The 24,180-nt window shown below is 40.1% G+C and overlaps 1 protein-coding gene across 1 annotated transcript in view; it reads right to left on the bottom strand.

Moving 5' to 3' along the window:
- Positions 1-24,180, bottom strand: part of nphp4 (nephronophthisis 4) — a 251,289-nt gene that overhangs the window by 185,243 nt on the left and 41,866 nt on the right. Inside the window, exons 3-5 of the mRNA XM_034087463.1 lie at positions 17,181-17,344; positions 16,771-16,835; positions 160-309 (exon numbers count right to left, since the gene is read on the bottom strand). Coding sequence (XP_033943354.1) covers positions 160-309; positions 16,771-16,835; positions 17,181-17,344 — 379 coding nt within the window. The remainder of the gene's footprint in view (positions 1-159; positions 310-16,770; positions 16,836-17,180; positions 17,345-24,180) is intronic.

Raw genomic sequence — 24,180 nt, 5'->3', positions numbered from 1 at the left:
AACATTTTCAGATTCTCAAAGCCTTTGTCATCACATCTAAAGAGGTACATTAAATGCATGTACGAGATCTGCTCCATATCTGGTGTGAGATGTTAGGAGAAAACAAACCAATGTTAAGGGATTGTTTAATTTGAAATATTACAAATAACAATGGTTTACCTGTTGGAGAAGTTGCAAGCCCTGGAATGTTCTCATTTCCAGATATGAGGACATTCTCTGGAAGGAGGTGCATCACGGAAATCAACGCCTGGTGGTTTTTTAACACATATTCGAAATGTGCTCCGTCTATAGTCTTCAGGAGACTGCTGTCTGCAAAAAAAGACATTACATTACATATTACCCAAAGCGACTTTCAATAAGTGCAATCAACCATGAAGATACAAACACAAATACTAAAAGCCAAATTGATGTTAGTGCTACCACATTGGCTATAAATAAGACAAATCTTTATAATACATTTATGTAAAACTAATTTTATCATTTCACATACATTTCCTGACAAACAAGCAAACTGCCATTCTGAATACAAATGTGTCAGATTTGACATTCCACCCCACCATCGTTCCCAAACCACCCAAAGAATCAATCATCTTGGTGCGTCTAATATTTCCCCCAAAAAGCAATGAGTCACAGACAACATGACACCGAACACGCAGATGATTTTTCAATATTCCATTTGGGTGCTGGTGACCTAGGTGCAATGTTCCATTACACTGCGAGCATCGTTTTCCAGGGCTAAACTGAAATGACAACCATTCCACTTGAAAAAGGCACTCCTCTGGAAGAGCACCGCAGCGTACAAGGTATGAGCAATGAGGTAGACATGGTCATCCTTCAAGCAGGTCATCCAATGACAAGCGAAGACCCACAATTCCTGAAAGCACCGACCATTTTGAAGGAGAGCGAAGTGGTGTTTGATGCGCTGCGTATGTTTGGCTTCCTTCAAGCCTGAAAAGCATCACAATCTCTCACTGTGACAGGGTTAATGATTGTACCTTCAAAAGCATCAGTGACAATCAATACAGGAAGTTCCATTCACACCCATAGGCTGTCTCAACATGACAGTGAGCGATCTGAAGGTGAGCCGTAGTGGTAAGTGAAATGGTGGTCATGTCTGAGACAATCCAAGTGCTTGTATTTTTTGCTTGTGTTTTGTTTCATAATTATCATGGTAAACAGGGTTTGTATAAAAGCCTTAAAAGGTCACCTATCAAGCAAAATCTACTTTTTCATGTATTTTATACATAAACATGTGTCCCCTCTGTGTGAAGAGATTCTGAAAGTTTCAGGAAAAAATATTCTCTCTCTTTTTGTCCTGATCCATTTATATAAAAACCTGTCTGAAAATGAACTGATCAGATGTTGGCGACTTCATGATGTCATAACGATGTTTGGCTTGTGTAACCATTAGCCAATAACCAACCAAGGTTTTTTCTCAAGACTACACTGCAGTGTGGGTTTTTATTGGAGCGGGAAAGGTTCCAGACACAGTAACACAAACATGTGTTTCTTGAACATTAAAGAATGTTCAGTAGAAACCCCAAATACAAGGATAACCCTGGAAATATACATTACAGGTGATATTTAAAATATTCTGCATTAGGTATGCAGGGCTAAAACATTTATATAATTCAATATAAATGTATATAGGCCTCATATTCACTATAACAAAATACAATTTGAACCTTTGATTAACATAAAATGATAGACATACCAAACCCAATTAACTATATGGAGTATAAAAAGTCAAGCTATTGACCAATGCTTAACAACGGTATACTTGAACCAACATCATAAGTAAACATCTGTAATGTTTAAACCGAGAAAATAAATGTGGCCAAATTACAAATGGATCATGATGGAATCAGATTAGTAGAATTCTGATAAGATAACAGATTGTATGTTAAATTCAATTGAAATAATTTGTATCTTGAAGACTTGAGATAGATATTTTTGTAATAAAGGAGTATTTTCTATATGAAACATCACAAAAATTGGAAGCTTAGTTCAGAGGAGAGCTGGGTACAATGTCCATTTTTTCTGTTGACAACTTTTCATCAATTCCCAGGCCAGTGCCTTTATCTTGAAAGCCACTGAAAGAGGATGGAGAGGGAAAGATGATGTAGTATATATTGCTGTGTTGTCCTCCTCTCCCTGTCCATCACTCATACCTGTCAAAGTCTTTAACTCTCTCGAACAGTGAACTTACTGCAAATAATTGCTTATGTCTAAAGCCAAACAAATGGTTTGGTAAAATATGTAAGGTTGCAGTACAGCTTCAACTCTGTGAGTTTCTCATTCTACAAATGGTTTCAGTGGCAACAGCAGCTTTTAATAAAAAGGTGCTTTTTACCATGAAACAGAAAAAGTAGGGTGGGTTTGAAGGGGAAGAAAAAAGAAAGGGGGGAAATCAAGCGGATAACTTTCTTGACACAGTTGGTGCCCAGGTGTCGGCAACTTTTTCATCATTTATTTCTCATTATTCATTATGCATCAAGCTCGGGTTTCAGTCAGATGCTGTGCATAGATTAGAAAACTAGCCCAAATCTTTCCGTACAGCAGTGGTGTGGTACCTCAAGAGTCAGTTGAGCAGCATCTTGGCAAGAGATGTGAAACCAAGGAATTCGGCGGGGAAATGGCTCAGCATCACACAAACAGAAGCAGTGGTTTTGGGAGATGGTTGAGTGTGGAAGAAGAAAGTATATAGATGAAAACAAATGGGGAGATTTTTTGTGAGAAGGTTGTGCAGCCAAGTTAGGTAAGAGGAAAGGGATTTTAAGTGTGAACCTGCAAGTGTTTCTATGTTTATAGAATGTGTATTTCATTATTTTATACCTATGTATTGTGTTAAGGCATCCCTACGTTAATTATTTAGCATGTTACGTCCCAAAGACCAATGTCAAATTGTGAAACTATCAACTGGGATGAAAGGATTATTCAATTAAACAAAAACTGGAAAACATGACCTTCTTCTTCCCTCTTGAAGGAGAGGCTGTGATGCTTTATTTTTTTATATATTATGTAAATGTATGCATTTTGGAATTGTGATCAGACACATCAACTCTTGCGCACCTTTTTCTATGATTTCCAGAAAGATTTGTTGTTGAAATAAAAAACAGAAACACATACTGTAAGGTATATCTCATACAGATATGCCAGCCACTGTTCAATACATGAACATGGAACAAAAAGAAGCACTCTTTAAATATGTTACATTTATATATTTAAGATTTGTTTCCAGCATCTGAAATGGGTGAGATATTTAAAAGTTTTAAAATAAACTTGTATGTCAAATTATATAGACAAATCATATAATCTCTGTTTTTAAATTACCTTCAACATTTTAGGCGTGTTGTACTATGACATATTTTGTTTTTCTCTGTATTTTTACTGGATGAGTAGAGCGTTTATTACATTCAAGATTTCAATATAACACAAACATTTAAGATAAATACATTAGGGAACAACAGAGTTAATTAAAATTGTTGTTATTAAATTATATTTCATCCTTCTAATTTTTAAAGGTGGGGTAGGTAAGTTTGAGAAACCGGCTCGAGATTTGTATTTGTATGTATCGGCTGTGTATTTTCAAATTCAAGCGCACTCGAGCTGGTTTTTCCAAAATTACCTACCCCACCTTTAAGTTCAAATCAAACTTATAAAGTTGAAAACTAAAGAAAGCAAAAGTAACCTTAGTGAGTTCAAATGTATTTAATTGTTTCTGTATTCCTGGGTTCAATTAGTATTGCTGCTCAAGATACGTACATGATAGTAAACAGGTATCAAAGAAACTTCTGAAACTGGTGAAAATGTTGGCAGAAGTTTTGTTGGGAAACCATTTACCAGAAAAGTTTTTCAAGAACTGGGGATAGTTTATATCACACCATTAAATTGTAATCAGTGATAGAGATGCATTCTTTCGATAAAAACACAAAAAAGAACACTTTAAATGCTGTAAAGTGTTTGCCAGGGCTCAAGCTGAGCCTAAAGTGCAACATGTTCCAGGTAAAGGAGCCACAACAGGGGAAAACTGTTTAACTTCATTATTTTTGTTGGAAGTTTGAAGCTCACCCAAACAGCAATAAAGCTTGGCGTGGGTGGTGAAAAACAAACACTTATGTGGGTTGCCTTTGTGTCAGATATGCAGGGAAAAGGCTTTTGAAGGCACCAGCAAACCTCTTAATCTTTGCCACAGAGAGGCTTTTCAGGATATCAGTGAGAAAGTGTGTCATGTCACTACCTTTCTGTGCCCCACACAGACGTACACACAATAAATTGATGCATTGGGGTGTTGCTTCACATTAAGATATGCTAATGTAAACACAATGTACCATCTGTTTGTCCTCTTATCGCACAAAGAGGGTCCTAGAGAGCAGCCCTCCAGCTTTCTTATTCCATTTTTGCTTCTCTCTACTGCTTCCCCTTTCCTCACAGTTGGTCGAGAGGAGAAACTTAGAAGGGCCAATGAGCTTATTGCCTCCCTTCATGCTTGTTTCCTCCTTCTCTTTTTGACTTTCAAAAGCCCCAAAGCAACTTCCGTTCCTCTATCTCCTTTTCCCATTTCCTGCCTCTTGACCCTGACTCCAGCTCTGGAAAATAGAGAAGCTTTGACTTCACAATTTTTTCCTTTCTTCCTCAGTTTCAATGCTCCCTTTCTGTTTGAATTCAGAATTACTTCTCTCCAATTCATAGTTTAACATGTGGGCTTTTTCCATTGAACCCTCACCCTTTGGTTCTGTCTTTAAACTAAGGAGCAAATCTATTTTTAAAATGTTGCTCAAAAGTGAAAAGTGTGTTTATCCAAAATCGCACAGTTTTAGAGGCATGACAAATATTAAATATTCATGCTTTTAGCTAAACCACTTTTTATCTTTTAATCAGCCCAGTTTTTTTTCCAATCTAATCTTTCCATTTAATTATGTAATATGGTAACGTTCAATTAAAAACATGACAATCGCCATAATTAGATATGATAATGTATTGTACGTATCCAATCACCCTGCATTTGGGTTTACTGGCAGGCCGCAAACAACTTCACGGCGTATACTGCCACCCGAAGTCCCCGGCCGGAAGTCCCCAGAGTTAGGGACTGCCTTTCGAGTAAATCGCCAGAAGCGCCGACACCTCATCACTCCACCGCTCCCATGTTTTCTTTTGTGTTGCCATAAGTCAGTCTCTCTCCATTAATGCGCTGGGCTAATGCAAATAATGCTAATGGAAGCAAATAAAATGGCGGCTTCACAAAAACTTTTCAGAGTTTTACGGGGCGTGGTTTCCAATTCGCCCAGCCAATCAGAAATTGGAACCTTTTTCTAGACAGGAAAGTCCCTGCTCTCTAGCAGGTACTAAAAACTGAGGTGGTTTTGGCGCAGTGGTTAGAGCGTTGATCATCAGATCAAGGGGCGTTGGTGAACTCCATTTCGAAACCCGCCTCGGCCGCCACTGCGCCGTTGTGTCTTTGGGCAAGACACTCTACCCGCATTTGCTCCTTTGGGTAATGTCCACAGTAATAACATTTACATGTCTAATATGTGTAATATGTTCAAGCAATGTAAAAGCGCTCTAAATAAAAAAATGTAATCCATTATTATTATTATTAAAAGGGAGTGAAAAAGTTCGCAATAAAGTTCCAGATCTTTTTGGTGTGAAAGCAAAATCCCAGGAACTATCGGAACTATTCCTGGGAAAAGTACTCCGGTGTGAAAGCGCCTTACAGTGTTTGGCAGCCACCTCCAGTATACCCCGATGCTCACTGGTCACACATCTACTACAACATGCACTGGCACTACAATGGGCTAGCTACCACTATGGTGGCTGAGAGGTGCAATCGACAATTACAAAGTGTGAAACACTTTAACAAAGCTTGAGATAAATAAAAATGTTATAAAACACACAGGTCATTCGCCTTGTGGACCGGACATCTGCTTCATAACACGAGTAATAGGGGGAATAATCGGGCAGTTCGATGTATGTATGTGCACACGTGTGTGTGTGTGTGTGTGTGTGTGTGTGTGTGTGTGTGTGTGTGTGTGTGTGTGTGTGTGTGTGTGTGTGTGTGTGTGTGTGTGTGTGTGTGTGTGTGTGTGTGTGTGTGTGTGTGTGTGTGTGTGTGTGTGTGTGTGTGTGTGTGTGTGTGTGTGTGTGTGTGTGTGTGTGTGTGTGTGTGTGTGTGTGTGTGTGTGTGTGTGTGTGTGTGTGTGTGTGTGTGTGTGTGTGTGTGTGTGTGTGTGTGTGTGTGTGTGTGTGTGTATAAAAGCTTTGTAAAAGTGTTTCGCATCTTGTTAAATTGTTTTTGTTCATGTTAAATCGTTTTTTTCTTTGGTAAAAGTGTTTTGCTAATTTTATTTTGTTTTATAAAATGTAAATTTGTTTTATAAAATGTAAATTTGTCCATCCCTGTTGTTCAGGTCTCAGGCTCGAAAATGACATTTCCAGAACGAATGACAATAACTACACTTCTAAAAGGGGGAAATTAATAATATTTTTTCTCAAAGTAATGATAAACCTGTGAGTTGGATGTAGAAAAGTCAGAATCAATATAGATGTTTTTTTATTTTAAAGAAAATTCAGATTGAACATAGTAAAAAAACTGTAAATGATAGGGTCCGTCCAAAAATAATTTGTTACTTATAGTGAAAACTACCCTTGGATGATGGGTTAGCAGACTAAAAGCTTTAGGAATCCAAAGTAAAACATATAATAAGTACCCTGTATCAAGATTGATGCAAAACAAGTGACATTTGACCTTTTTAGAGAGGTTTAGCAAAAAAAACTCCACCTCTGGGGTGATTTGGGTGGAAATGGGCGTTTTTGCCATTTCTCTGGAACCCATTGGTCGATTTTGATTATTGACATCTCTTTTTAACCATTAGAGCAAATAGAATCGCAGGGGAATTTCCACATACACATCAACGTTACCAAAAAAAAGTGGGGGCTTCACGCATGCAGTTTGACGAAAGTGAAACCTATCTCCCGACTAGAAAACTGAGTGGGACTTTCGGAAACAGTTCTAAATTGGTTTGAATCCTACTTAAAAGGACAGAAAAAACTTTGTTTCTATAGGTAAATACTAGGGCTGTCAGTCGATTAAAATATTTAATCGCATGATTGTCCATAGTTAATCGCGATTAATCGCAAATTAATCGCACATTTTTTATCTGTTCTAAATGTACCTTAGAGGAATAGTTTTCAAGTTTTTAATACTCTTATCAACATATGAGTGGACAAATTTGCTTTATGCTAATGTTTATTATCATTTGAACAATGACAAATAATTCTCACGAATATTAAACACAGCAACCTCTGAACATTACAAATATTCGCCTCAATTCAACCTGGAACCTCTCTCATACAATAATACAATACAAATGTGTGTGTGTGTGTGTGTGTGTGTGTGTGTGTGTGTGTGTGTGTGTGTGTGTGTGTGTGTGTGTGTGTGTGTGTGTGTGTGTGTGTGTGTGTGTGTGTGTGTGTGTGTGTGTGTGTGTGTGTGTGTGTGTGTGTGTGTGTGTGTGTGTGTGTGTGTGTGTGTGTGTGTGTGTGTGTGTGTGTGTGTGTGTGTGTGTGTGTGTGTGTGTGTGTGTGTGTGTGTGTGTGTGTGAGATGGATTGTTGGAGCTATGTGCAACTCAAGGCATTATGCTCGAACGGGAGCTGCATGGACGCTCCAATCATAATAATAATAATTCCTTACATTTATTATAGCGCTTTTCCAGATGCTCAAAGCGCTTTACAAATACACATTACTCATGTTGCGCACTATCCGTGGTGAGTGTGCTGACTTTTCGTACAATGTCCCACTGTCTGGCTTCCTGCTTCAGTGTGCAATGTTCAAAACAACAGATAAACCCAGAAATCTAGGTGTAGTCATGGACTCTGACCTGAGTTTCAACAGTCACATTAAAACAGTTACTAAATCAGCCTACCATCACCTAAAGAATATATCTAGGATTAAAAGACTAATGTCACAGCAGGATTTGTTGCAAAGACTTGTCCATGCTTTTATCTTCAGTAGACTGGACTACTGTAATGGTGTCTTTACAGGTCTCACTAAAAAATCTATTAGAAAGCTGCAGCTAATTCAGAACGCTGCTGCTCGAGTCCTCACTGACACTAAGAAAGTGGATCACATCACTCCTGTTCTAAAGTCTTTACACTGGCTTCCTGTGTGTCAAAGAATTGATTTCAAAATATTGTTGCTGGTTTATAAAGCTTTGAATGGTAATATACTGTACATTAAAAAAGCTTTGAAACATTTTGGAAAAACGTTCTGACCCTAATCTGCAGTGTTACATTGATTCCTGATCGATTTCTTACACACTGAGTTACCACGAGGCCACATATTTGTATCCTTCCATCTATCTGTCTTTATTCCTACTTCCACTGGCAATATATTAAATGTAACTGTTGCTGCATGTTGTGATGCAGCAAACAAATCTCAGTGGAGTGTGAAGACAAAGACCACATTTTGCACTGTGAACAGAGGGCAACATATTGACCTACCTGTGTACTCCAGAGTACAGAGTACAATGACTGGCCTTGGCACAGAACATATGCTTCATGGTGTCAATAAAAGGACCGAGGTTTGTTTGCTCTTCTGAAACCACCAGGAAAGTTCTTTTAATGTACCGAAGACACAAGGGTGACAAACACAAGCTCATTTTAGTCAATAGTCTGGCAGTCAATAGTCGCTTCTTTCAATAAGTCGAGTCACAATGATACAGAATCAACAAAATGCTGGTCTTTGATGTGACATTCAACAAAAGGAAGAATCCAGATTTATTTTCTCACACTGCTAAATCACAGTACAAACTGGGGGCCATTTAGACAATGTTTACAAAAACTTTACCACAGCATAGAAAAATACTTCTTTCTCTAAAGCAGGGGTGGGGAACCTTTTTCCTCTCAAGGGCCATTTCAATTTGTACAATATCTTCCGAGGGCCGTATACAAGTTATTGACCTCTGCTTAAAAATACTAAAATCACAGATGTGTGAAAAAGTATTTAGTTTCCTATCCATGTGGACATGATTTAAATGTGGGGGGGGGGGGGGAGCTAACCTCCTCTAGGGGGGGGCATGCTCCCCCGGGAAGATTTTTTTTTTTAAATGTTGAAGCAGATCTCTTTTTCTTTATGGATATTTTACAAATCACTCACCTTTCAAACTGTGTTCTTGTCTATTAATAACAACTTTGTTTTACTGTCATATTAGTATTGTATACCTGTTTACTTTATTCTCTTAACTATAATGGTCATATAAAGATGTGCCTTTACCTCACTGGTTGGAGAAAAAGCTTCTTATATTCGTTAGCATAGCTAGCTAACCAGATGCTAATAACAACAAAGTTATTGACTGTATGATCAGCATGACAGATGAACAGATCGCCACTGGGCCTTCAACTAAAGACACAGCCACGCAAAAACTGCGGCATGTGTACGGCTCCTTATGGGTACTGCAATTTCTGGAAGTGCCGGAGTGACGTTCTGGTGCCCTCCGTCAGAACTACACCCCTGTCAGACGAGACATATACCACGTGATGACACGTTAGGCTCGTGTTGTGTTCAAGGACCCTGACCTTGGCAGACACTCGCTTCTTTAATTTTTTTGCGGTCTAGATTTCTCTAATTTTTTTCTTTTTTGCTTGTGTTTATAAATTACCTCGAGGGCCGTACCAAATTGTCTCGCGGGCCGTATACGGCCCGGGGGCCGGAGGTTCCCCACCCCTGCTCTAAAAGCTCTAACACCAAACAGACATTAAAGAACTAGTGGCAACGGAGGAGATGGCTTAGTTGCCTTGCGTTGCCAGTTTCTAAAAATTGATTTGAACACACTGCAAAGACTACAGCCAACTGTCTGATACATGCTGCGCCTTAACAGCAGGCAGCAGTAGTCTGTATTGGTCTCTCAAATAGGCAAAATAAAATCAAGGACTAGATATAAAAGCCACACTTTTAAAAACGAAACAGTGTTTTTGGAACCATTTTCACAGCACTCTCACTAACCACTCCTTCCAGAAGACCTTGTCATTGTGAAAATATCAGTATATAAGAATGATTAGATAATAAAGATGAAAGATGAGAAAAGAAGGTGTCCCACCTTGACTTGATCTCGCCGCCAAACAAAAATTAGGCTGACAGACGCTCGCCCACTCGCAGTTTAGCAATAGCCTATAACCAGCTTGGTATGTCAATACGCAATGTGTTTTCTCTCCAGTAGCTCGAACCAAATTCCCACACCACGTAACCACTTTGTCGATGTTGGCACCAGAATATTTTCAGTTTTGTTGCACTTGAACGGTGCTCTTTTTGGATTGATTGCCAACATGTAAGAGGGCGGGACTTACCTAATAAGCCGGCCTCAGAAAACATGCAAAAGAAGAGAAAATAGAGATAAGTCGTATACTGTAAGAGTGGCATGCAGCGGATGAATGGAAATGTTATTATTTATAACCCTCATTCCTGATGTAATCAGGATTTTCTACATGTTAACCTAAATGAACTAAAACCATCTGATTTCAGTGCACTGTTGTTGCCGCCATTTGTTTTGGTGGTCAAACCAGATTAAGTGTAGCAGTGTCTTTGTCTTAAGTCATCAGGTTGTTTAAGGACTACTGTATAAGAAATAGCCATCCAATGTAATAATAACGTCAACAATAATAGTGAGTGATGTGGAGTTACTGCCATTTGTAGTTTAAATTCATTCACTTTTATTCAGTTCACCCCAACTTAATTTCAACACTTCAAGTAGCAATGAAGGTATTATTCTTATCCAGAGCTACCTTATTTTCAAAATCAAAGTCAGATGGAAACTGAATAATGTGGAATACGGTATGCACTATGCACGAAAGATAAAAAAAAAAAAAATGTCAGACTCCAGGGCATGTGTGTTCTCATTATAATTCTTTCACACAATCAGACATGAATCCTTGCTATAACGAAATGTACTTCTTTCATTCCAGCACAGAACAGTTTTAGGTACTTGTTTCTCAAATTCACACTAAAAATGCTTCACACCAAGCAGTTGATACAGGACTGTGCAATCCTGTCATGATGGATGTAAAAGCGATATGGGGAGATAAAAAAGGGTTCTGGCGATAAAAGAGCAACAGCATGAGTGGCAGCAATATCGCTTAGAACAAAGACGCAACGTTCCACCAAACAACAGGCATGTGGTTAATAATTCAGCGGGCATAAGAGTCCGTTTGAGAGAAGGTTTTCTAATATTCATGTGACATGATAGCAAAGACAGGAACTCTGGCTCTCACTGGGCAGTGTTATTCATACTGTGAGGCACTATGGTGTTCTGTAATTCATAGCCTTGGTTTTTAGGCCAGACGAGGACATGTAGAGCAACCCTGAGCTTCTGTAGCATACTCAATAATTTAAATAGACTTGTTCTCAAATGCTAAAGTGATACGAGTCTAATATAAAAGATAATCCAATTAAAAGTTTGGAATTCTCAAAAAAAAACTCATGACTGAAACACCAAACTGTCAACCTCCAGCAGGAAGATCCACAGTTATTTAAATGTATTCAATCATAAGGTAAAACTTTATTTACTTCCTATCCATTGTAGAAGTAATTATTAGGTATCGTGCAGAGTGCTAAGATCTATAAAATCACTCTTGTACCTCATTCACACCAACACAACTCCGGTTCAAGCTCCGTGCTAGAGCTTTTCAGGTTCAGAACCGGTTCAGCTCCGGCTCTTTTCACACCGCCCAGAGTCCGACTGGTGCTGCGTCATTGCGTCATCGTTTGCGTCATGACGTAACCGTTTGCGTGCCTGCTTCATAAAGCCAAACCGCGCGGAAACCCCTCACAGCTCACACCAACAACAACAACAATGGCCGATTGTGTAGCTCTTCGGAAGACCAGATTCAGTAGGTAGCTGGTCTCTTCAGTGGACCACTGCTGCTTGTTAAGTTTCTCCATCGTTGTGTACAAACTGGATAAAACGCCGGCTTTTTGTTGTTGTTCAGGAGTTAATCCCGCCCCTGCCCCCGCCTCGACGTGGGAACTAACATGTAGCAGCTAGCGTGGACGTTAGCCCGACTCCGAGTGCAAGGAACCACACCCTGACCCAACCCACACTCAACCAGATGACTGGTTTCAGGGCCAGGATAAGTAAGTCCACGTCTGAGAAAATAACCAACTTCTGAAGTTGGTTATTTTTATTTTCAGGAACTCCCTGGCTCACTGGATTGCACTCGACTGTAGACCACTTGGAGTAAAATCCATGTGAAAATTGCTTCTCACTGTTCTCAGGTCAAATATGTATATTTGATTAAAAATGCGATTAATTTCGATTAATTCATTACAAAGCCTTTAATTAATTAGATTAATTTTTTTAATCGAGTCCTGGCTCTAAAAATAACCCAATCTGACCAAAGAAGAAAGAAATGATGGTCAATTATGTATTGACCCTATAGCTGCCTGGGAATACCAGTGTGAGAACAAGTTTTTAGAGAGTACTTGTCCATGGACAAGTGAGTTTGGCAATTTACTTGTCCGAATACATTTTTCACTTGTCCAGAATTGACAAAAATTGGGGCCACTGGAATCTTCTTCCTCATCGTATTTTTTACATTTTCCCACAGTTTGAGCGGAAACAGTGAGCGGAAACATTTTACTGCATCACACATAGGGTTGGATATCGTTTGGATTTTAACGATTCCGGTTCTGCTTTTCGATTCTGGTTATTTTCGGTTCTCGATTCCGGTTCTTTGAGAGGGTAAATCAGTCCCATGACAAACTGGGAGAAAAATATATTTATGAAAACATTAAGTCAAATCTGTATTCCTATTTACAAATCACTTCATACTGTTGAATTTCTTACGGTTATTGAATACAATTATATAAAAATAATCTCTGCATTGTTTAGTTAGTTCTAAGTGGTGCAGTTTGAGAATGTACAAAGACTCCAGCTCATTCAAAACTCTGCAGCTAGACTACTGACTAATACCAAAAGGAGGGAACACGTTAGTCCTGTCTTAGCTACTCTACACTGGCTTCCTGTAACTTTTAGAATTGATTTTAAGGTACTTCTCCTCATATACAAGGCTCTAAAAATGGACAAGGACCCAGCTACATTGCTGACTCTCTAATGAACTACACACCTGCCAGAACACTGCGATCATCAGATGCAGGTCTATTAGAGGTCACCAGAAAGAGTCATAAAAGAAGATCGGTGATGCAGCCTTTGTAAACTACGCCCCAAAACTGTGGAACATGTTACCCAACAATATTAGGGAAGCCAATACATTAGGCATTTTTAAAAGGCAGCTTAAAACCTATCTTTACCAAAGCATTTGACTGATTTTACACTATTATACTGCACTATTCTCTGTGATTGACATTGCACTATTTCTCTGTTTTATTCCCCATGTTTTTATTTTTAATTATTTTATCCCACTTTATGCTTTGCTCTTGCTGCTTGTTTTACACAGATGTTATGTCTTATTTTTTACTGATGTAAAGCACTTTGAACTGCAATCCCCTGTATGAAAGGTGCTATACAAATAAAGTTATTATTATTATTATTATTATATTTATAGCCTATAGGCCTAGCGCTTTTCTACAACTCAAAGACACTTGCACGCTTACACATGTCCTGCAATACACATGCTGCAGCTGCCCAGCTACTCACTGTTTGTAAAAGTTAATAAATAGTATAAATAGCATTTCAATAATGTACTTTCTATACCCTGCTTCATAAACAATACTGACATCCCTGTGCTCCTCCGAGCCTGGGGGTCCGGGGATGTGAGGACAGCGTGAGGACACAGACAGGGAGGCTGCTTCACTTCATAAAGGAAATGGTGGTCAATATTAACAACACAGGAGCTAAAACGCTTAATAACCTTCATTACGTGTTAGAGAGAGAACATAAGTTTGACAAAGATGAGGCTGTTAACGGGCAGCAGATCCGCTGTGTGTAGAAAGAGAGAGAGAGAGACGCTGAGCTGCACCGAGCAGCGATCAGCTGATACGGAGCATAGAGAGAGAGCTGCAGTCCGCGGGGCTCGGCCTCCTGTCCTCACAACTCTTATTAATCCCGGTACCGGACAATTGTTATTTGTTCCTACTCGGAACCGAGTTTTGCTTCCCAACCCTGCCACGGTGCTACACTTCCCGCCCCGCCCCCGTCTAACTGTACAGAAAGCGTTGAGATGCATTTCCTTAGGAATCGACAAGCAGAACCGAAACTAACATTTCTAAACGAACAATGGCGGACACGGACAATTTGCGAATGAGTTCTACCTTTTGTAAACTGAATGTATCAATAATTTGTCAATAAATCGGGGCGAAAAACGTCACTTGTCCGCCGGACAAGTCAATTGAAAGATCTACTTGTCCGATATTGTAAATAACACGTCCCGGACGGTGGGACGTGTACTTTTTCGCACACTGAATACCTTCATTTCAAGTCAAAAGCCAGGGGAAAGGTGTTGTCTGCTTCAACGTGTGGCTGGCTGACTTTTCTCTGGCTGACTTTTCTCTCTTGAAGACTTATCTGTAAAGGCCTGGACACACCAAGCCAATTTTGGCCGTCGGTGGGTGTCAGGCCAACGATGAGCGTTGACACGCCCTACTCAGATTGGTGTGTCCCGCACCGTCGTGTCTTTTCAGCCGTGCCGACGCCTTTTCGGTCAAAAACCCGCCAATTCAACATAAATCACTCTGATTGGCTGTTCAGCTAGCGAATCAGTGCATGAGAAGCTAAACGGAAGTGAGGGACCCAAACAAACTATTAAGAAGGCAAATCTGAGATTTCATTTAACTCCAGCTCTCGACACAGGTTCGGGAAAGCCCCATGAGCTTCTCGTTGTAGAGTGAAAATGGAATGCACACGCTATTGTGCTATTGTTTGTTTATATCACGCAGTCTGTTCTTCTTCTCTCGGTTATCACGCAGTCTGTCTTCCGGTTGTTGCCTCTTTTGAATGACAAATACACACTACCGCCGCCTGCTGGTAAGGAGAGGTATTGCCACTGACACATGTGCAGTTCGTACGTGCTTCTTGGCAGTCGGCTGAAGTCTTTGCGGTGTGTTCCAGTGTGACACATGGCCAAAATGTAGAGACGCGAGGCAACGCAACAGTCGGGGTCAGTCTGTGTCAGTTCTTTGGTGTGTCCGGGGTTTTACACCAGTGGTTCTCAAACGTTTTCAGTCAGACCCCCCTAGGGTAATTGGAAACATTTTCAAGCCCCCCCTAACCCGGTTCCTACCTAGATTGGTAGCATTAATTGTATATAGGATTAATTGCATATAGTTGTACAAACACTACATTTTCTCTGCCAATAATAACAAGACACAAAGATCCAACCATCATTGTATGTTATTAGGAATTGAACATGAACAAAAGTGCTTGTATTGGAGATTGATCCTGTGCCACTGTAAAATAATTAGGCCTAATTAAAACTAGTAGACCTACTTCCCTGAGTAGTAGTTTATTAAAGGTGGGGTAGGTAATTTTGGAGAAACCAGCTCGAGTGTGTTAGAATTTGAAAATAGCCAGAAAAAAATCTGTCACTTCCTTACAGGGCCCCTCCTCCAACACACACGAACGAACGCGCACATGATCAATGAGGGCACGAGATAAGTTTGTGCACAGATGGAAACCTGACAGGCAGGTAGGCCATCCAATTATTTTAGCCGGGCCGGCTAAAATGATTGGTCGTGCTTTTTACAGTACTACGGCTTCCACAGATTAATTTTTTGTATGGATTTTTTGTCAAAGCACTTAAGATATTCATTGCTATCGAGATCTTAAGAGCATTCCATGGAATATAACAAAAAGTGTATCTCGAGCCGGTTTCTCAAACTTACCTACCCTACCATTAAATACATTTTTTAATTTTTACATGAAAATATTTGTATCAACATTAAGTACTATTTGTACTGCAGGTTGCAAATAATCACATCACTAGTCCATTCCTATTCCACACATAGCCTACCTACTTTTACTTGAGTAACATTTTGAATGTAGGACTTTTAATTGTATCAGAGTATTCCTACACTCTGGTACTTGTACTTTTACTTTTACTAGTACAAGATCTGAGTACTTCTTCCACCTGACACGTAATTGGGGCAACAGAGCTACGAGTTAAGGCAGTCAAAAACGTTGCATTTCTCCGACTAATTACGCTTGCTATGTCAAACGAGCATTGTCCACATTGAGCCTTGTATAGTGTAACTTTTGAACCCACAGTTGGAAAACGGCTGTTAGACTGACAAGAAATGCAGTTGACCTGTCCTCCTGTGATGGTACCCGTCATTTCATACTTATATTTTCTGCTTCAAATCTCATTGCCCATTGTAATAAACATTGTGTTGTTCTCTGGCAGGGCTTACTGCACTAATATCTCTTTTTGGAGCTTTCACACCGAATATTTATTCTGTTTTGCCTCATAAGGTTTCACATTCCTTCCATGCCGAGCTGAATTGTCATAGCAGAGCACCCCTTAATGGATTAAAGTCTCCAGAGGTTATGTCTTACAAACTTTGCTTTAGATTATATGAAGTGTTAGTGAATCATTGATATTTAATTTCTAGAACATCTCGACTTGAGTACTGCCTCATGTATTGTCGTGTGTACCTAAAGATGCTGTAGTTGTCAAGGTTCTCAACTATAAAAGCATATGTCACCTTCCTGGCCTCTAAATATATACTGCTGAGTCCCACTAAGCCTTCCTGCTGCATTACTCCAGGGTCAAAGTGAAAAAGAATACAGAATCACAAAACATAGTATATAAAAGATGTCCTTACACTCAACAGTGTCCTTCAGAAGGGGGTGTAGGAGGCTTCTTGGGGATCCATGGTGTAGATTGAGCCTAGAAAATACATTGAAAACAACCTGTATGAATGACTGACTGAATAGCAGCTATAGTTGCCAATGTAACAGAAACATGTCTAATGTTGTGCTAGCTACATTTAATGAATGATGTGTGAACAATTGGTGTCCCTCAACCAAACTAACTTAGCAAAAAAGAGCAAACAAACACTGCTTATGTAAAGTAATAGTTCTACTAGCATCCTGTGCTACATATTATTGCATGGGATTAACAGGTATAAATTATAATAATCTGGCAGTCCCCTCATAACAACCATACCTGTTCTTTGACAATCTCCTCATTGGAAACAAAGTGAGAAACCTGGCTGGTGTAAATGCTAATCACCTTCTGTCCCCATCAGCAGCCTCTGGCCTGTTGGTGAAAAGCTCCAGGACAGTGAAGCCTCGCCCCAGTGCCTGCTGGGAGCCGTCTGGCCTGGGTGACAATGACACCAGCTCCAGAACCACCACCGTGCTGAGCAGCCGCAGAGACGTATGGAAGTACAGGACCTACAGAACCACATGGGTTGAAAAGTATTGTTATAAAAACAACATGTTCAGAATGTCCATTGGAATATCTAATGTTAATGAACGTGATCTTAACAGTAATATTAATTTAAAACAAGAACAATTAATGGAAAATGCTACTACAGTACCACAAACATATTCATTGAATACATGTATGGCCGTATAGTATGTAATTCAACAGCTCCTAAAATAAGCATATTTTTCTTTAATCATCATGAAAAAAGGTGGCCCAAATGAAAATCACATCAGCAGACTGGATAGGGCATCAACTATTGATTGGTAAGAGGGAAAGAAAATACCCTCTCACAAAAAAGAATGGGCAAAGATGAACAGAATGAATGAGAAACCTGAATAAAAATGGCAATTTATTCTGATAATCAAGCAAAACAATTGTTTGCCTCCACAGCAAAAATTAAACATGGATCGTATCCCATACTTAGAAAGACAAAGAAAAGCTTTCTATTATGCAATTGTTGTGCTGCCTTTGATCCTCCGTTATGCCCGGGATGTTTGTTACAATCTTCATATTGCAGGTCTCCGAAAGGAAGGGGCCAAACATCCAGGGTTGGCAAGCATACCTGAATGGTTGAATGTGTGACTTCACAAATCTCGCATTCAGGAGGCGTGTATGTCCCTCTGGTGATGACACTCCTTAGGATTACATGGCTGGGGGGGGTTGTCCTCGCTATTTTTACCACATTTCCAAGGAAGAGGGTCAAACCTTTTGGGAGGCTGTTTGTAGTCGGTGCCAGGTAGGTGCAATTGTTTACAGACTCTGATCTGCCATTCAAATTGAAAATAATAACCCACCTACAGCAGAGCCACAATGATTTGCATGTACAAAGGCCTGAATATGATAAAAAGACCCACAAATTCTCTGTGATCCATTGGTCCCCGAGCACAATAACACCTGTGATTTTTCAAAGCCATAAAGAACATCATGACAGTGTCAACATAAAAAAAAAATGCCATAAGAAGACATGAGCTACCTTGAAATACAGAGCCAATTTCTCCCAGCCCACTGTGGCAGAGGCTGATCATCTTCAACCCCGGCCATCAGCCACCGCAGAGCAATATATTCAAATTTAGAGGCATTCCTATTTCGACCACATCAGTCTTTTATCTATGAGCATGGTGGGTTTAAATTACTTGTGTTCCAGATGCAAACATTGCTGAATACAAATGGGAAACGTGGGAGGGAAAGAGTATTGTCGAGCCAGGGTTTGATTCAGTTTTTTGTCTGTTTTTGTTTATTCACAGGACTTGCCAGCAAAGGATGTTGAGATTCACAAACTAGCTCATAACTGGTACCTCTGCTAAGATAAAAGTATTCTGCTGGAGCAGACTCAACAAAAACACATTTCTGTGACATCAACACGGGCAGTGAGAGGGTATATAGCAGGGGTCGTGGCCACGTGCTACCATTGGCATGCGGCACCGTAACCAGTGGCACACTAGTAATAAGTGGAATAAGTGTGCAAAATATTTAAATTTTATTTTTGGATCATGAACAAGACCGCCGCCAGTGCGCGTCTCCCTGTTACTTGCAGAAGGAAGCCATGTACGCAACGCAGCGCAGAAGGATAACTTCTAGGCCCCGCTCTCTTTAACTCCAGTCGACTTTCTGCTGCTTTCCTACGTGTTGAAAGGATCAAAATGTAGTGCTGCCGGAGCGCACCGGAACTCCGCGCCGGCACTTCACAAATTGCAGTACCAATAAGGAGCTGTACACATGCCGCAGTTTTTGCGTGGCTGTGTCCTTAGTTGAAAGCCCAGTGGCGATCTGCTCATCTGTCATACTGATCATACAATAACGCCATCTAAAAGTACAGTACAACTACTTCTCCTGTCAGACTGAGAGGCTCAAATAACCTCAGTGCAGGTGAAGTAAAGGTACACCTTTACATGTTCATTATAGTTATCAAAAAATAAGAGAATAAATGAAAAACAGGTATGAAATACTATGATAGTAAAACAAGAATACAGTTTAAAAGGGGAGTGATTTGTAAAATATCCATAAATAAAAAGAAAATCTGTTTACAGTTCTGTTTCATATGGGTGTTGAGAGATGTATCCATATATCTATTAATTATGGTCTTAAAGTGCACCAGATTGATGGTTTCAACTTCAATATTTAAAAAAGCCTTCCTGTTGTGTGATAAATCACATGTGGATGTTTTCATATGGATGGGAGCATACTTGGTGCTCATGTTTCTGTTTGTTACATTTAATTAGGGTTTGGTACCGAGAACCGGTTCCGGTTCGGAACCGGTTCCAACATTTCGATTCCAACGGCATCATTTAGAGATGTGAATTTCGGTTCCACTTTTCGATGCCTGAGGAAATGTTTCTCGCCGCTCTCCGTAGCCTACTGCATGACTGCAGCGGGGAGGGAAATGTAGCGTTGTACCTACACTTCCTACAGTGTAACCTGAGACCAGGGCCGGCCCGTTGCACTGGCGTTATAGATGTTCGTCTAGGGCAGGGGTCGGCAACCCGCGGCCCGCGGGCCGCATGCAGCCCTTTAAGCCCTCTGCTCTGGCTCCCTTGAGCTTAGACAAAAATGAAATAAAATAAAAGTATTTGTAGGACTATTTATATTTTGTTGCATGGTTGAAAATGTTTCGTATGTTGTATTTTGAGGTGATACTGTGACACATAAATAGAAAACGGTTTTAATTAGGTCAACTAAAATATGCGTCACATCCTGCTCCGATCCCGCGCGAGGGCCTTTTCTTGGAGGCGAATAACCTGACCCCCGGCTCGATGAGCGAACTATGGATAAATCAAAGAAAAGTACCGGAGGAACACAGGATTTAATTCTGCGTGGACAGAGTTATATGCTTTCACAGCAAACGATGCTGGTTTACCGGTATGTTTGATATGTAGAGAGAAGTTGTCAACGGTGGTGCAGCCTTTACGAGGGAGAGGAAGACAGCTGACATAATTCAATGGGGTATGTAGTTTATTTCAGAAAACACTTTTTGTTATATTCCATGGAATGCTCTTAACGTCCCGATAGCAATGAATATATTAAATGCTTTGACAATAAATACATACAAAAATTAATCTCTGGAAGCCGTAGCACTGTAAAAAGCACGACCAATCATCTGAGCCGGCCCGGCTAAAATAACTGGATGGCCTACCTGCCTGTCAGCCTTTCATCTGTGCACAAACTTATATCGTGCCCTCATTGGTCATGTGTGCGTTCGTGTGTGTTGGAGGAGGGACTCTGTAAGAAAGTCTGAAGGAAGAGGCATATTTTTTCCGGTTGTGTACTTTCAAATTCTAGCGCACTCGAGCTGGTTTCTCCATTCTTACCTTTAACTCTTTTTAGGGTGCAGATATATGTTTTATTTATTTCAAAGTGGGCCCATTTAATAATATTGTTTTCCCCTTCAAATGTGCAGAGGACTCCCCAAGTGCTGTGTTTAATTTATTTTAAAGTAGGCCTGTGTATTATCTTTAATTCTCCTTATAAAAGTTATTTGTTTCTTATTAGAGGTTAACAGTTTTATATCATGTAATAAATAGCCTAATAAATGCAAAAAAAACTGTAGTTTTTGTCTGATATAACAATAAAAAACTATGAAATATGTTTTGCGGCTCCAGACAACAAATGTTTTGGGAAAAAGGAGCGAAATGGCTCTTTTGGTCAAAAAGGTTGCAGACCCCTGGTCTAGGGCGCCAGATCTGTGGAGGCGCTGCGCTGGCAGCTCTGGGAGGAAAAAAATGTGTTTTGACTGTTGGTGCTCATCCTAATTGTTGGCCTTGATGTAACAACATTCATAATTAAGTAAATGTAACACCCTTTTCATCACGGTTACACGTTTCATTTCCCCTGTACGATGGGCGCTGTAAGTGATGAAAATGGGGGATGTTGGCTTATCTGGCAACCGCAGCTCACAGCCAAAGTGCGAGTGAGCGAGGGAGAGAGCAAGGGAGAAAGGGAGGGTGCACCGGTACGCGCTGTTGTTATTAGCATCTGGTGCTAGCTGCGCTAACGGAAGAAGAAGATGTTTCTACAATGATGTGGAGGAGAGTCCTCTCCAGTCAGACTGAGGCTGATAACTACAGCTCAGTGAGGTAAAGGACTCTGAGTGTTTAGATAGTTCACTTTAGTCTAAGTTATCTCAGTGGGTCTCAAACGTTTTGATCACAATTTATGTAAACACATATTTCCAAGGCTCTCCTTTATAATTATTGGGATAAAACAGGTTTGAAATCATTCCAATATATACTATAGGACAGTAAACCAGACATATTGTTTTAAACTGGAGAGATACAAAAAATATGCATAAATAAAATAGTAAAATAAGATATGAATGAACAACAAAAATAAAATACGTTACATATATTTGTTATTGGCTATGGTAGGTTATTGGTTATGCTCACATACTTATTTAATTATTAAAATGTAAACCGATCTTTTTCATATGGGTGTTTGAAGTTGTACCCCCTAGATCTAGTCTCTAGTAATTCTGCTTAAAGTGCACCAGATTGAAGCATTTGACTTTAAAATGTTCAAACCTTTCTTCCCGGTATGCCTGAGAAGGCAGATGCTTGTTTTTCTCAACAAGAACTGTTTTTAAAAGTTGGACTGTTGCACTGTTGTAGCTTCAGTGGTTCTCAGGTTACAGTTACATAGCTGTGAATATTACTGTAAACTAACCTGTGTAAAAGTTTCTCGAATAAATGTAATTTTTTTGGTGGAAGAAGCATGCATCATTTTTTTTACCCTGCCCCTCAAAGAATCGGAATCGAGAACCGTTAAGAACCGGAATCGAAAAGTAGAATCGGAATCGTGGAAATTCAAACGATACCCAACCCTACATTTAATTCACCCGTTTTGACATTTGCTGTTAACACATTGCAAGTGTATTGCTGAAGATTGGTGCTTAATCATCATTGGTGATTAGTGATTTCAACTCAGATGTGAATGTTTTCATAAGGATGGCTGCTGTATTTCTGGTGATTGCTTTTACTCAACTATTATGAAAGTGGTGTTAATATGTAAAGCTTATAGTGATAAAATAAAATAATCTAATAAGAGTGCATTGACATATACGTTACGTTGTGCCTCTTCACCTATACATTTTAGTTCTTACTCTTTCACTTAAATCCTAAAAACTTAGATCTTATATTTAAAACTTTATCCAAACCTTTCCCCTCTATGACCGCTCGAGGTTTATTAGAGGGTAACAGGTTGCAGAGAACGCCTAGCCCGGCCGGGGAGTGTGGAACGTAGTCACTGACCCACTCCTACCTCTGACAAATTCAGGTTCCAATGGGGACCTTTTTCTCTGTGTGTGCCTCTCCACCTCTGTTTCCTACTTCTTACTTGCTACCCTTTTCCCTCAACCTATCCTAAGGGAGTGCATGTATGTAGACACGTTAGTTTAGCTGCTATAGGCGTGGACTGTTGAGGGGGGCACCTTACTCCGTCTTTCTGGCTGTTATTATTAACCCAGCTTCCCCCAAATCTCTTTTTTATGTCCATATATACGCCGGGATCCTGAGTCGAGGCTAATCATGTTGCTGTGGTCGTGCTCCCATTTTCCCCTTTAACCTGTGGGTTTTCTCCGGAAGTTTTTCCTTGTACAATGTGAGGGTCTAAGGACAGAGGGTGTCGTATTGTCATACTGATATTCTGTACAAACGGTGAAGTCCACTGAGACAAATGTAACATTTGTGATAGGGCTGCACGGTATTGAAAAAAACTGACATCGCGATTTCCCTTCCCCCCCCCCCCCCTGCGGTTTATATTGCTGTTTTTTTAACCTGTTAAACCCCAAAGTCCCGGCGGGTACTTTACTTTTTTTTTCACGACAGTGTCTCAGGGGATCGTAATATTTAAGAACCTATTAATGTGTTATACCAGATTAACGGGAATAATCTCAGCTAACGATACAAACCATTTTTACCAAAACAAAACACAAGTCTCATAAGAAGCATCTAAATGACCCCTGAGCGAAAAATGCTAACGCACTGTGGCACAGAACTCAAGATAAAAGTACCCTTATTATTACTTATTGTAGCTGCACTTACAAGATATCCGATTAAAGCTGAGGTTCCACAGATTATTTAGGTATATAGTATCATCACTGAGTGATCTGAACTCGGACAGGGGAAGCAAACACAGACATCACAACACGTACCTTTACGTAGCTTCTAGGGGAGACGTCTCACCGTAGCTGTCAATCTGATCTGTTCAATGGCATTAATTAAAACGAGAAAGAAAAAACGCGGCTGAATCGGTTAATCCATAGGTTTTTAACGTCTCTGTATAAAAAAATGATTTAATTTATAATCCATAATTCCATTTTTATGTAAATATCGCAGAGCAAAAGTTAGCTGTTAATGGTAGCCACCAGAGTGGCTGCTGCTTCCGGTCTTGGCTATGCGGCAGTCCAGCGCAGTCTAACACACACACACATTACCAAATAAGGAGTGAGAGTGACGCGTAGCCAAAACCGGAAGCTGCATACACTCTGGTGGCTACCATTAGCAGCTAACTGGGCGACTGTGGCTGCGAGGGCTGCGAGGGAGTGCGGTCGTCTTTCAACCAGAAGGTTGTGGGTTCGATCCCAGCCCATGCAGTCAACATGTCGATGTATCCTTGAGCAAGATACTTAACCCTGAGTTGCTCCCGATGGCATGGCCAACGGTGTGTGAATGTGTATGTATGTTAGTGCATGTCCTAACATACACTGCTCAGTATGAATGGGTGAACGACATGTAGTATGTAAAGCGCTTTGAGGGGTCTTAAAGACAGTCCATTTACCATAACTGTGCTCCGATTTTTACATAAAAATGGA

This window comes from Pseudochaenichthys georgianus, chromosome 7 (genome assembly GCF_902827115.2).
Source record: "Pseudochaenichthys georgianus chromosome 7, fPseGeo1.2, whole genome shotgun sequence".
Lineage (NCBI taxonomy): Eukaryota > Metazoa > Chordata > Actinopteri > Perciformes > Channichthyidae > Pseudochaenichthys > Pseudochaenichthys georgianus.
The sequence above is the reverse complement of the archived record's forward strand: the minus strand, read 5'-3'. Positions and strand labels throughout refer to the sequence as shown.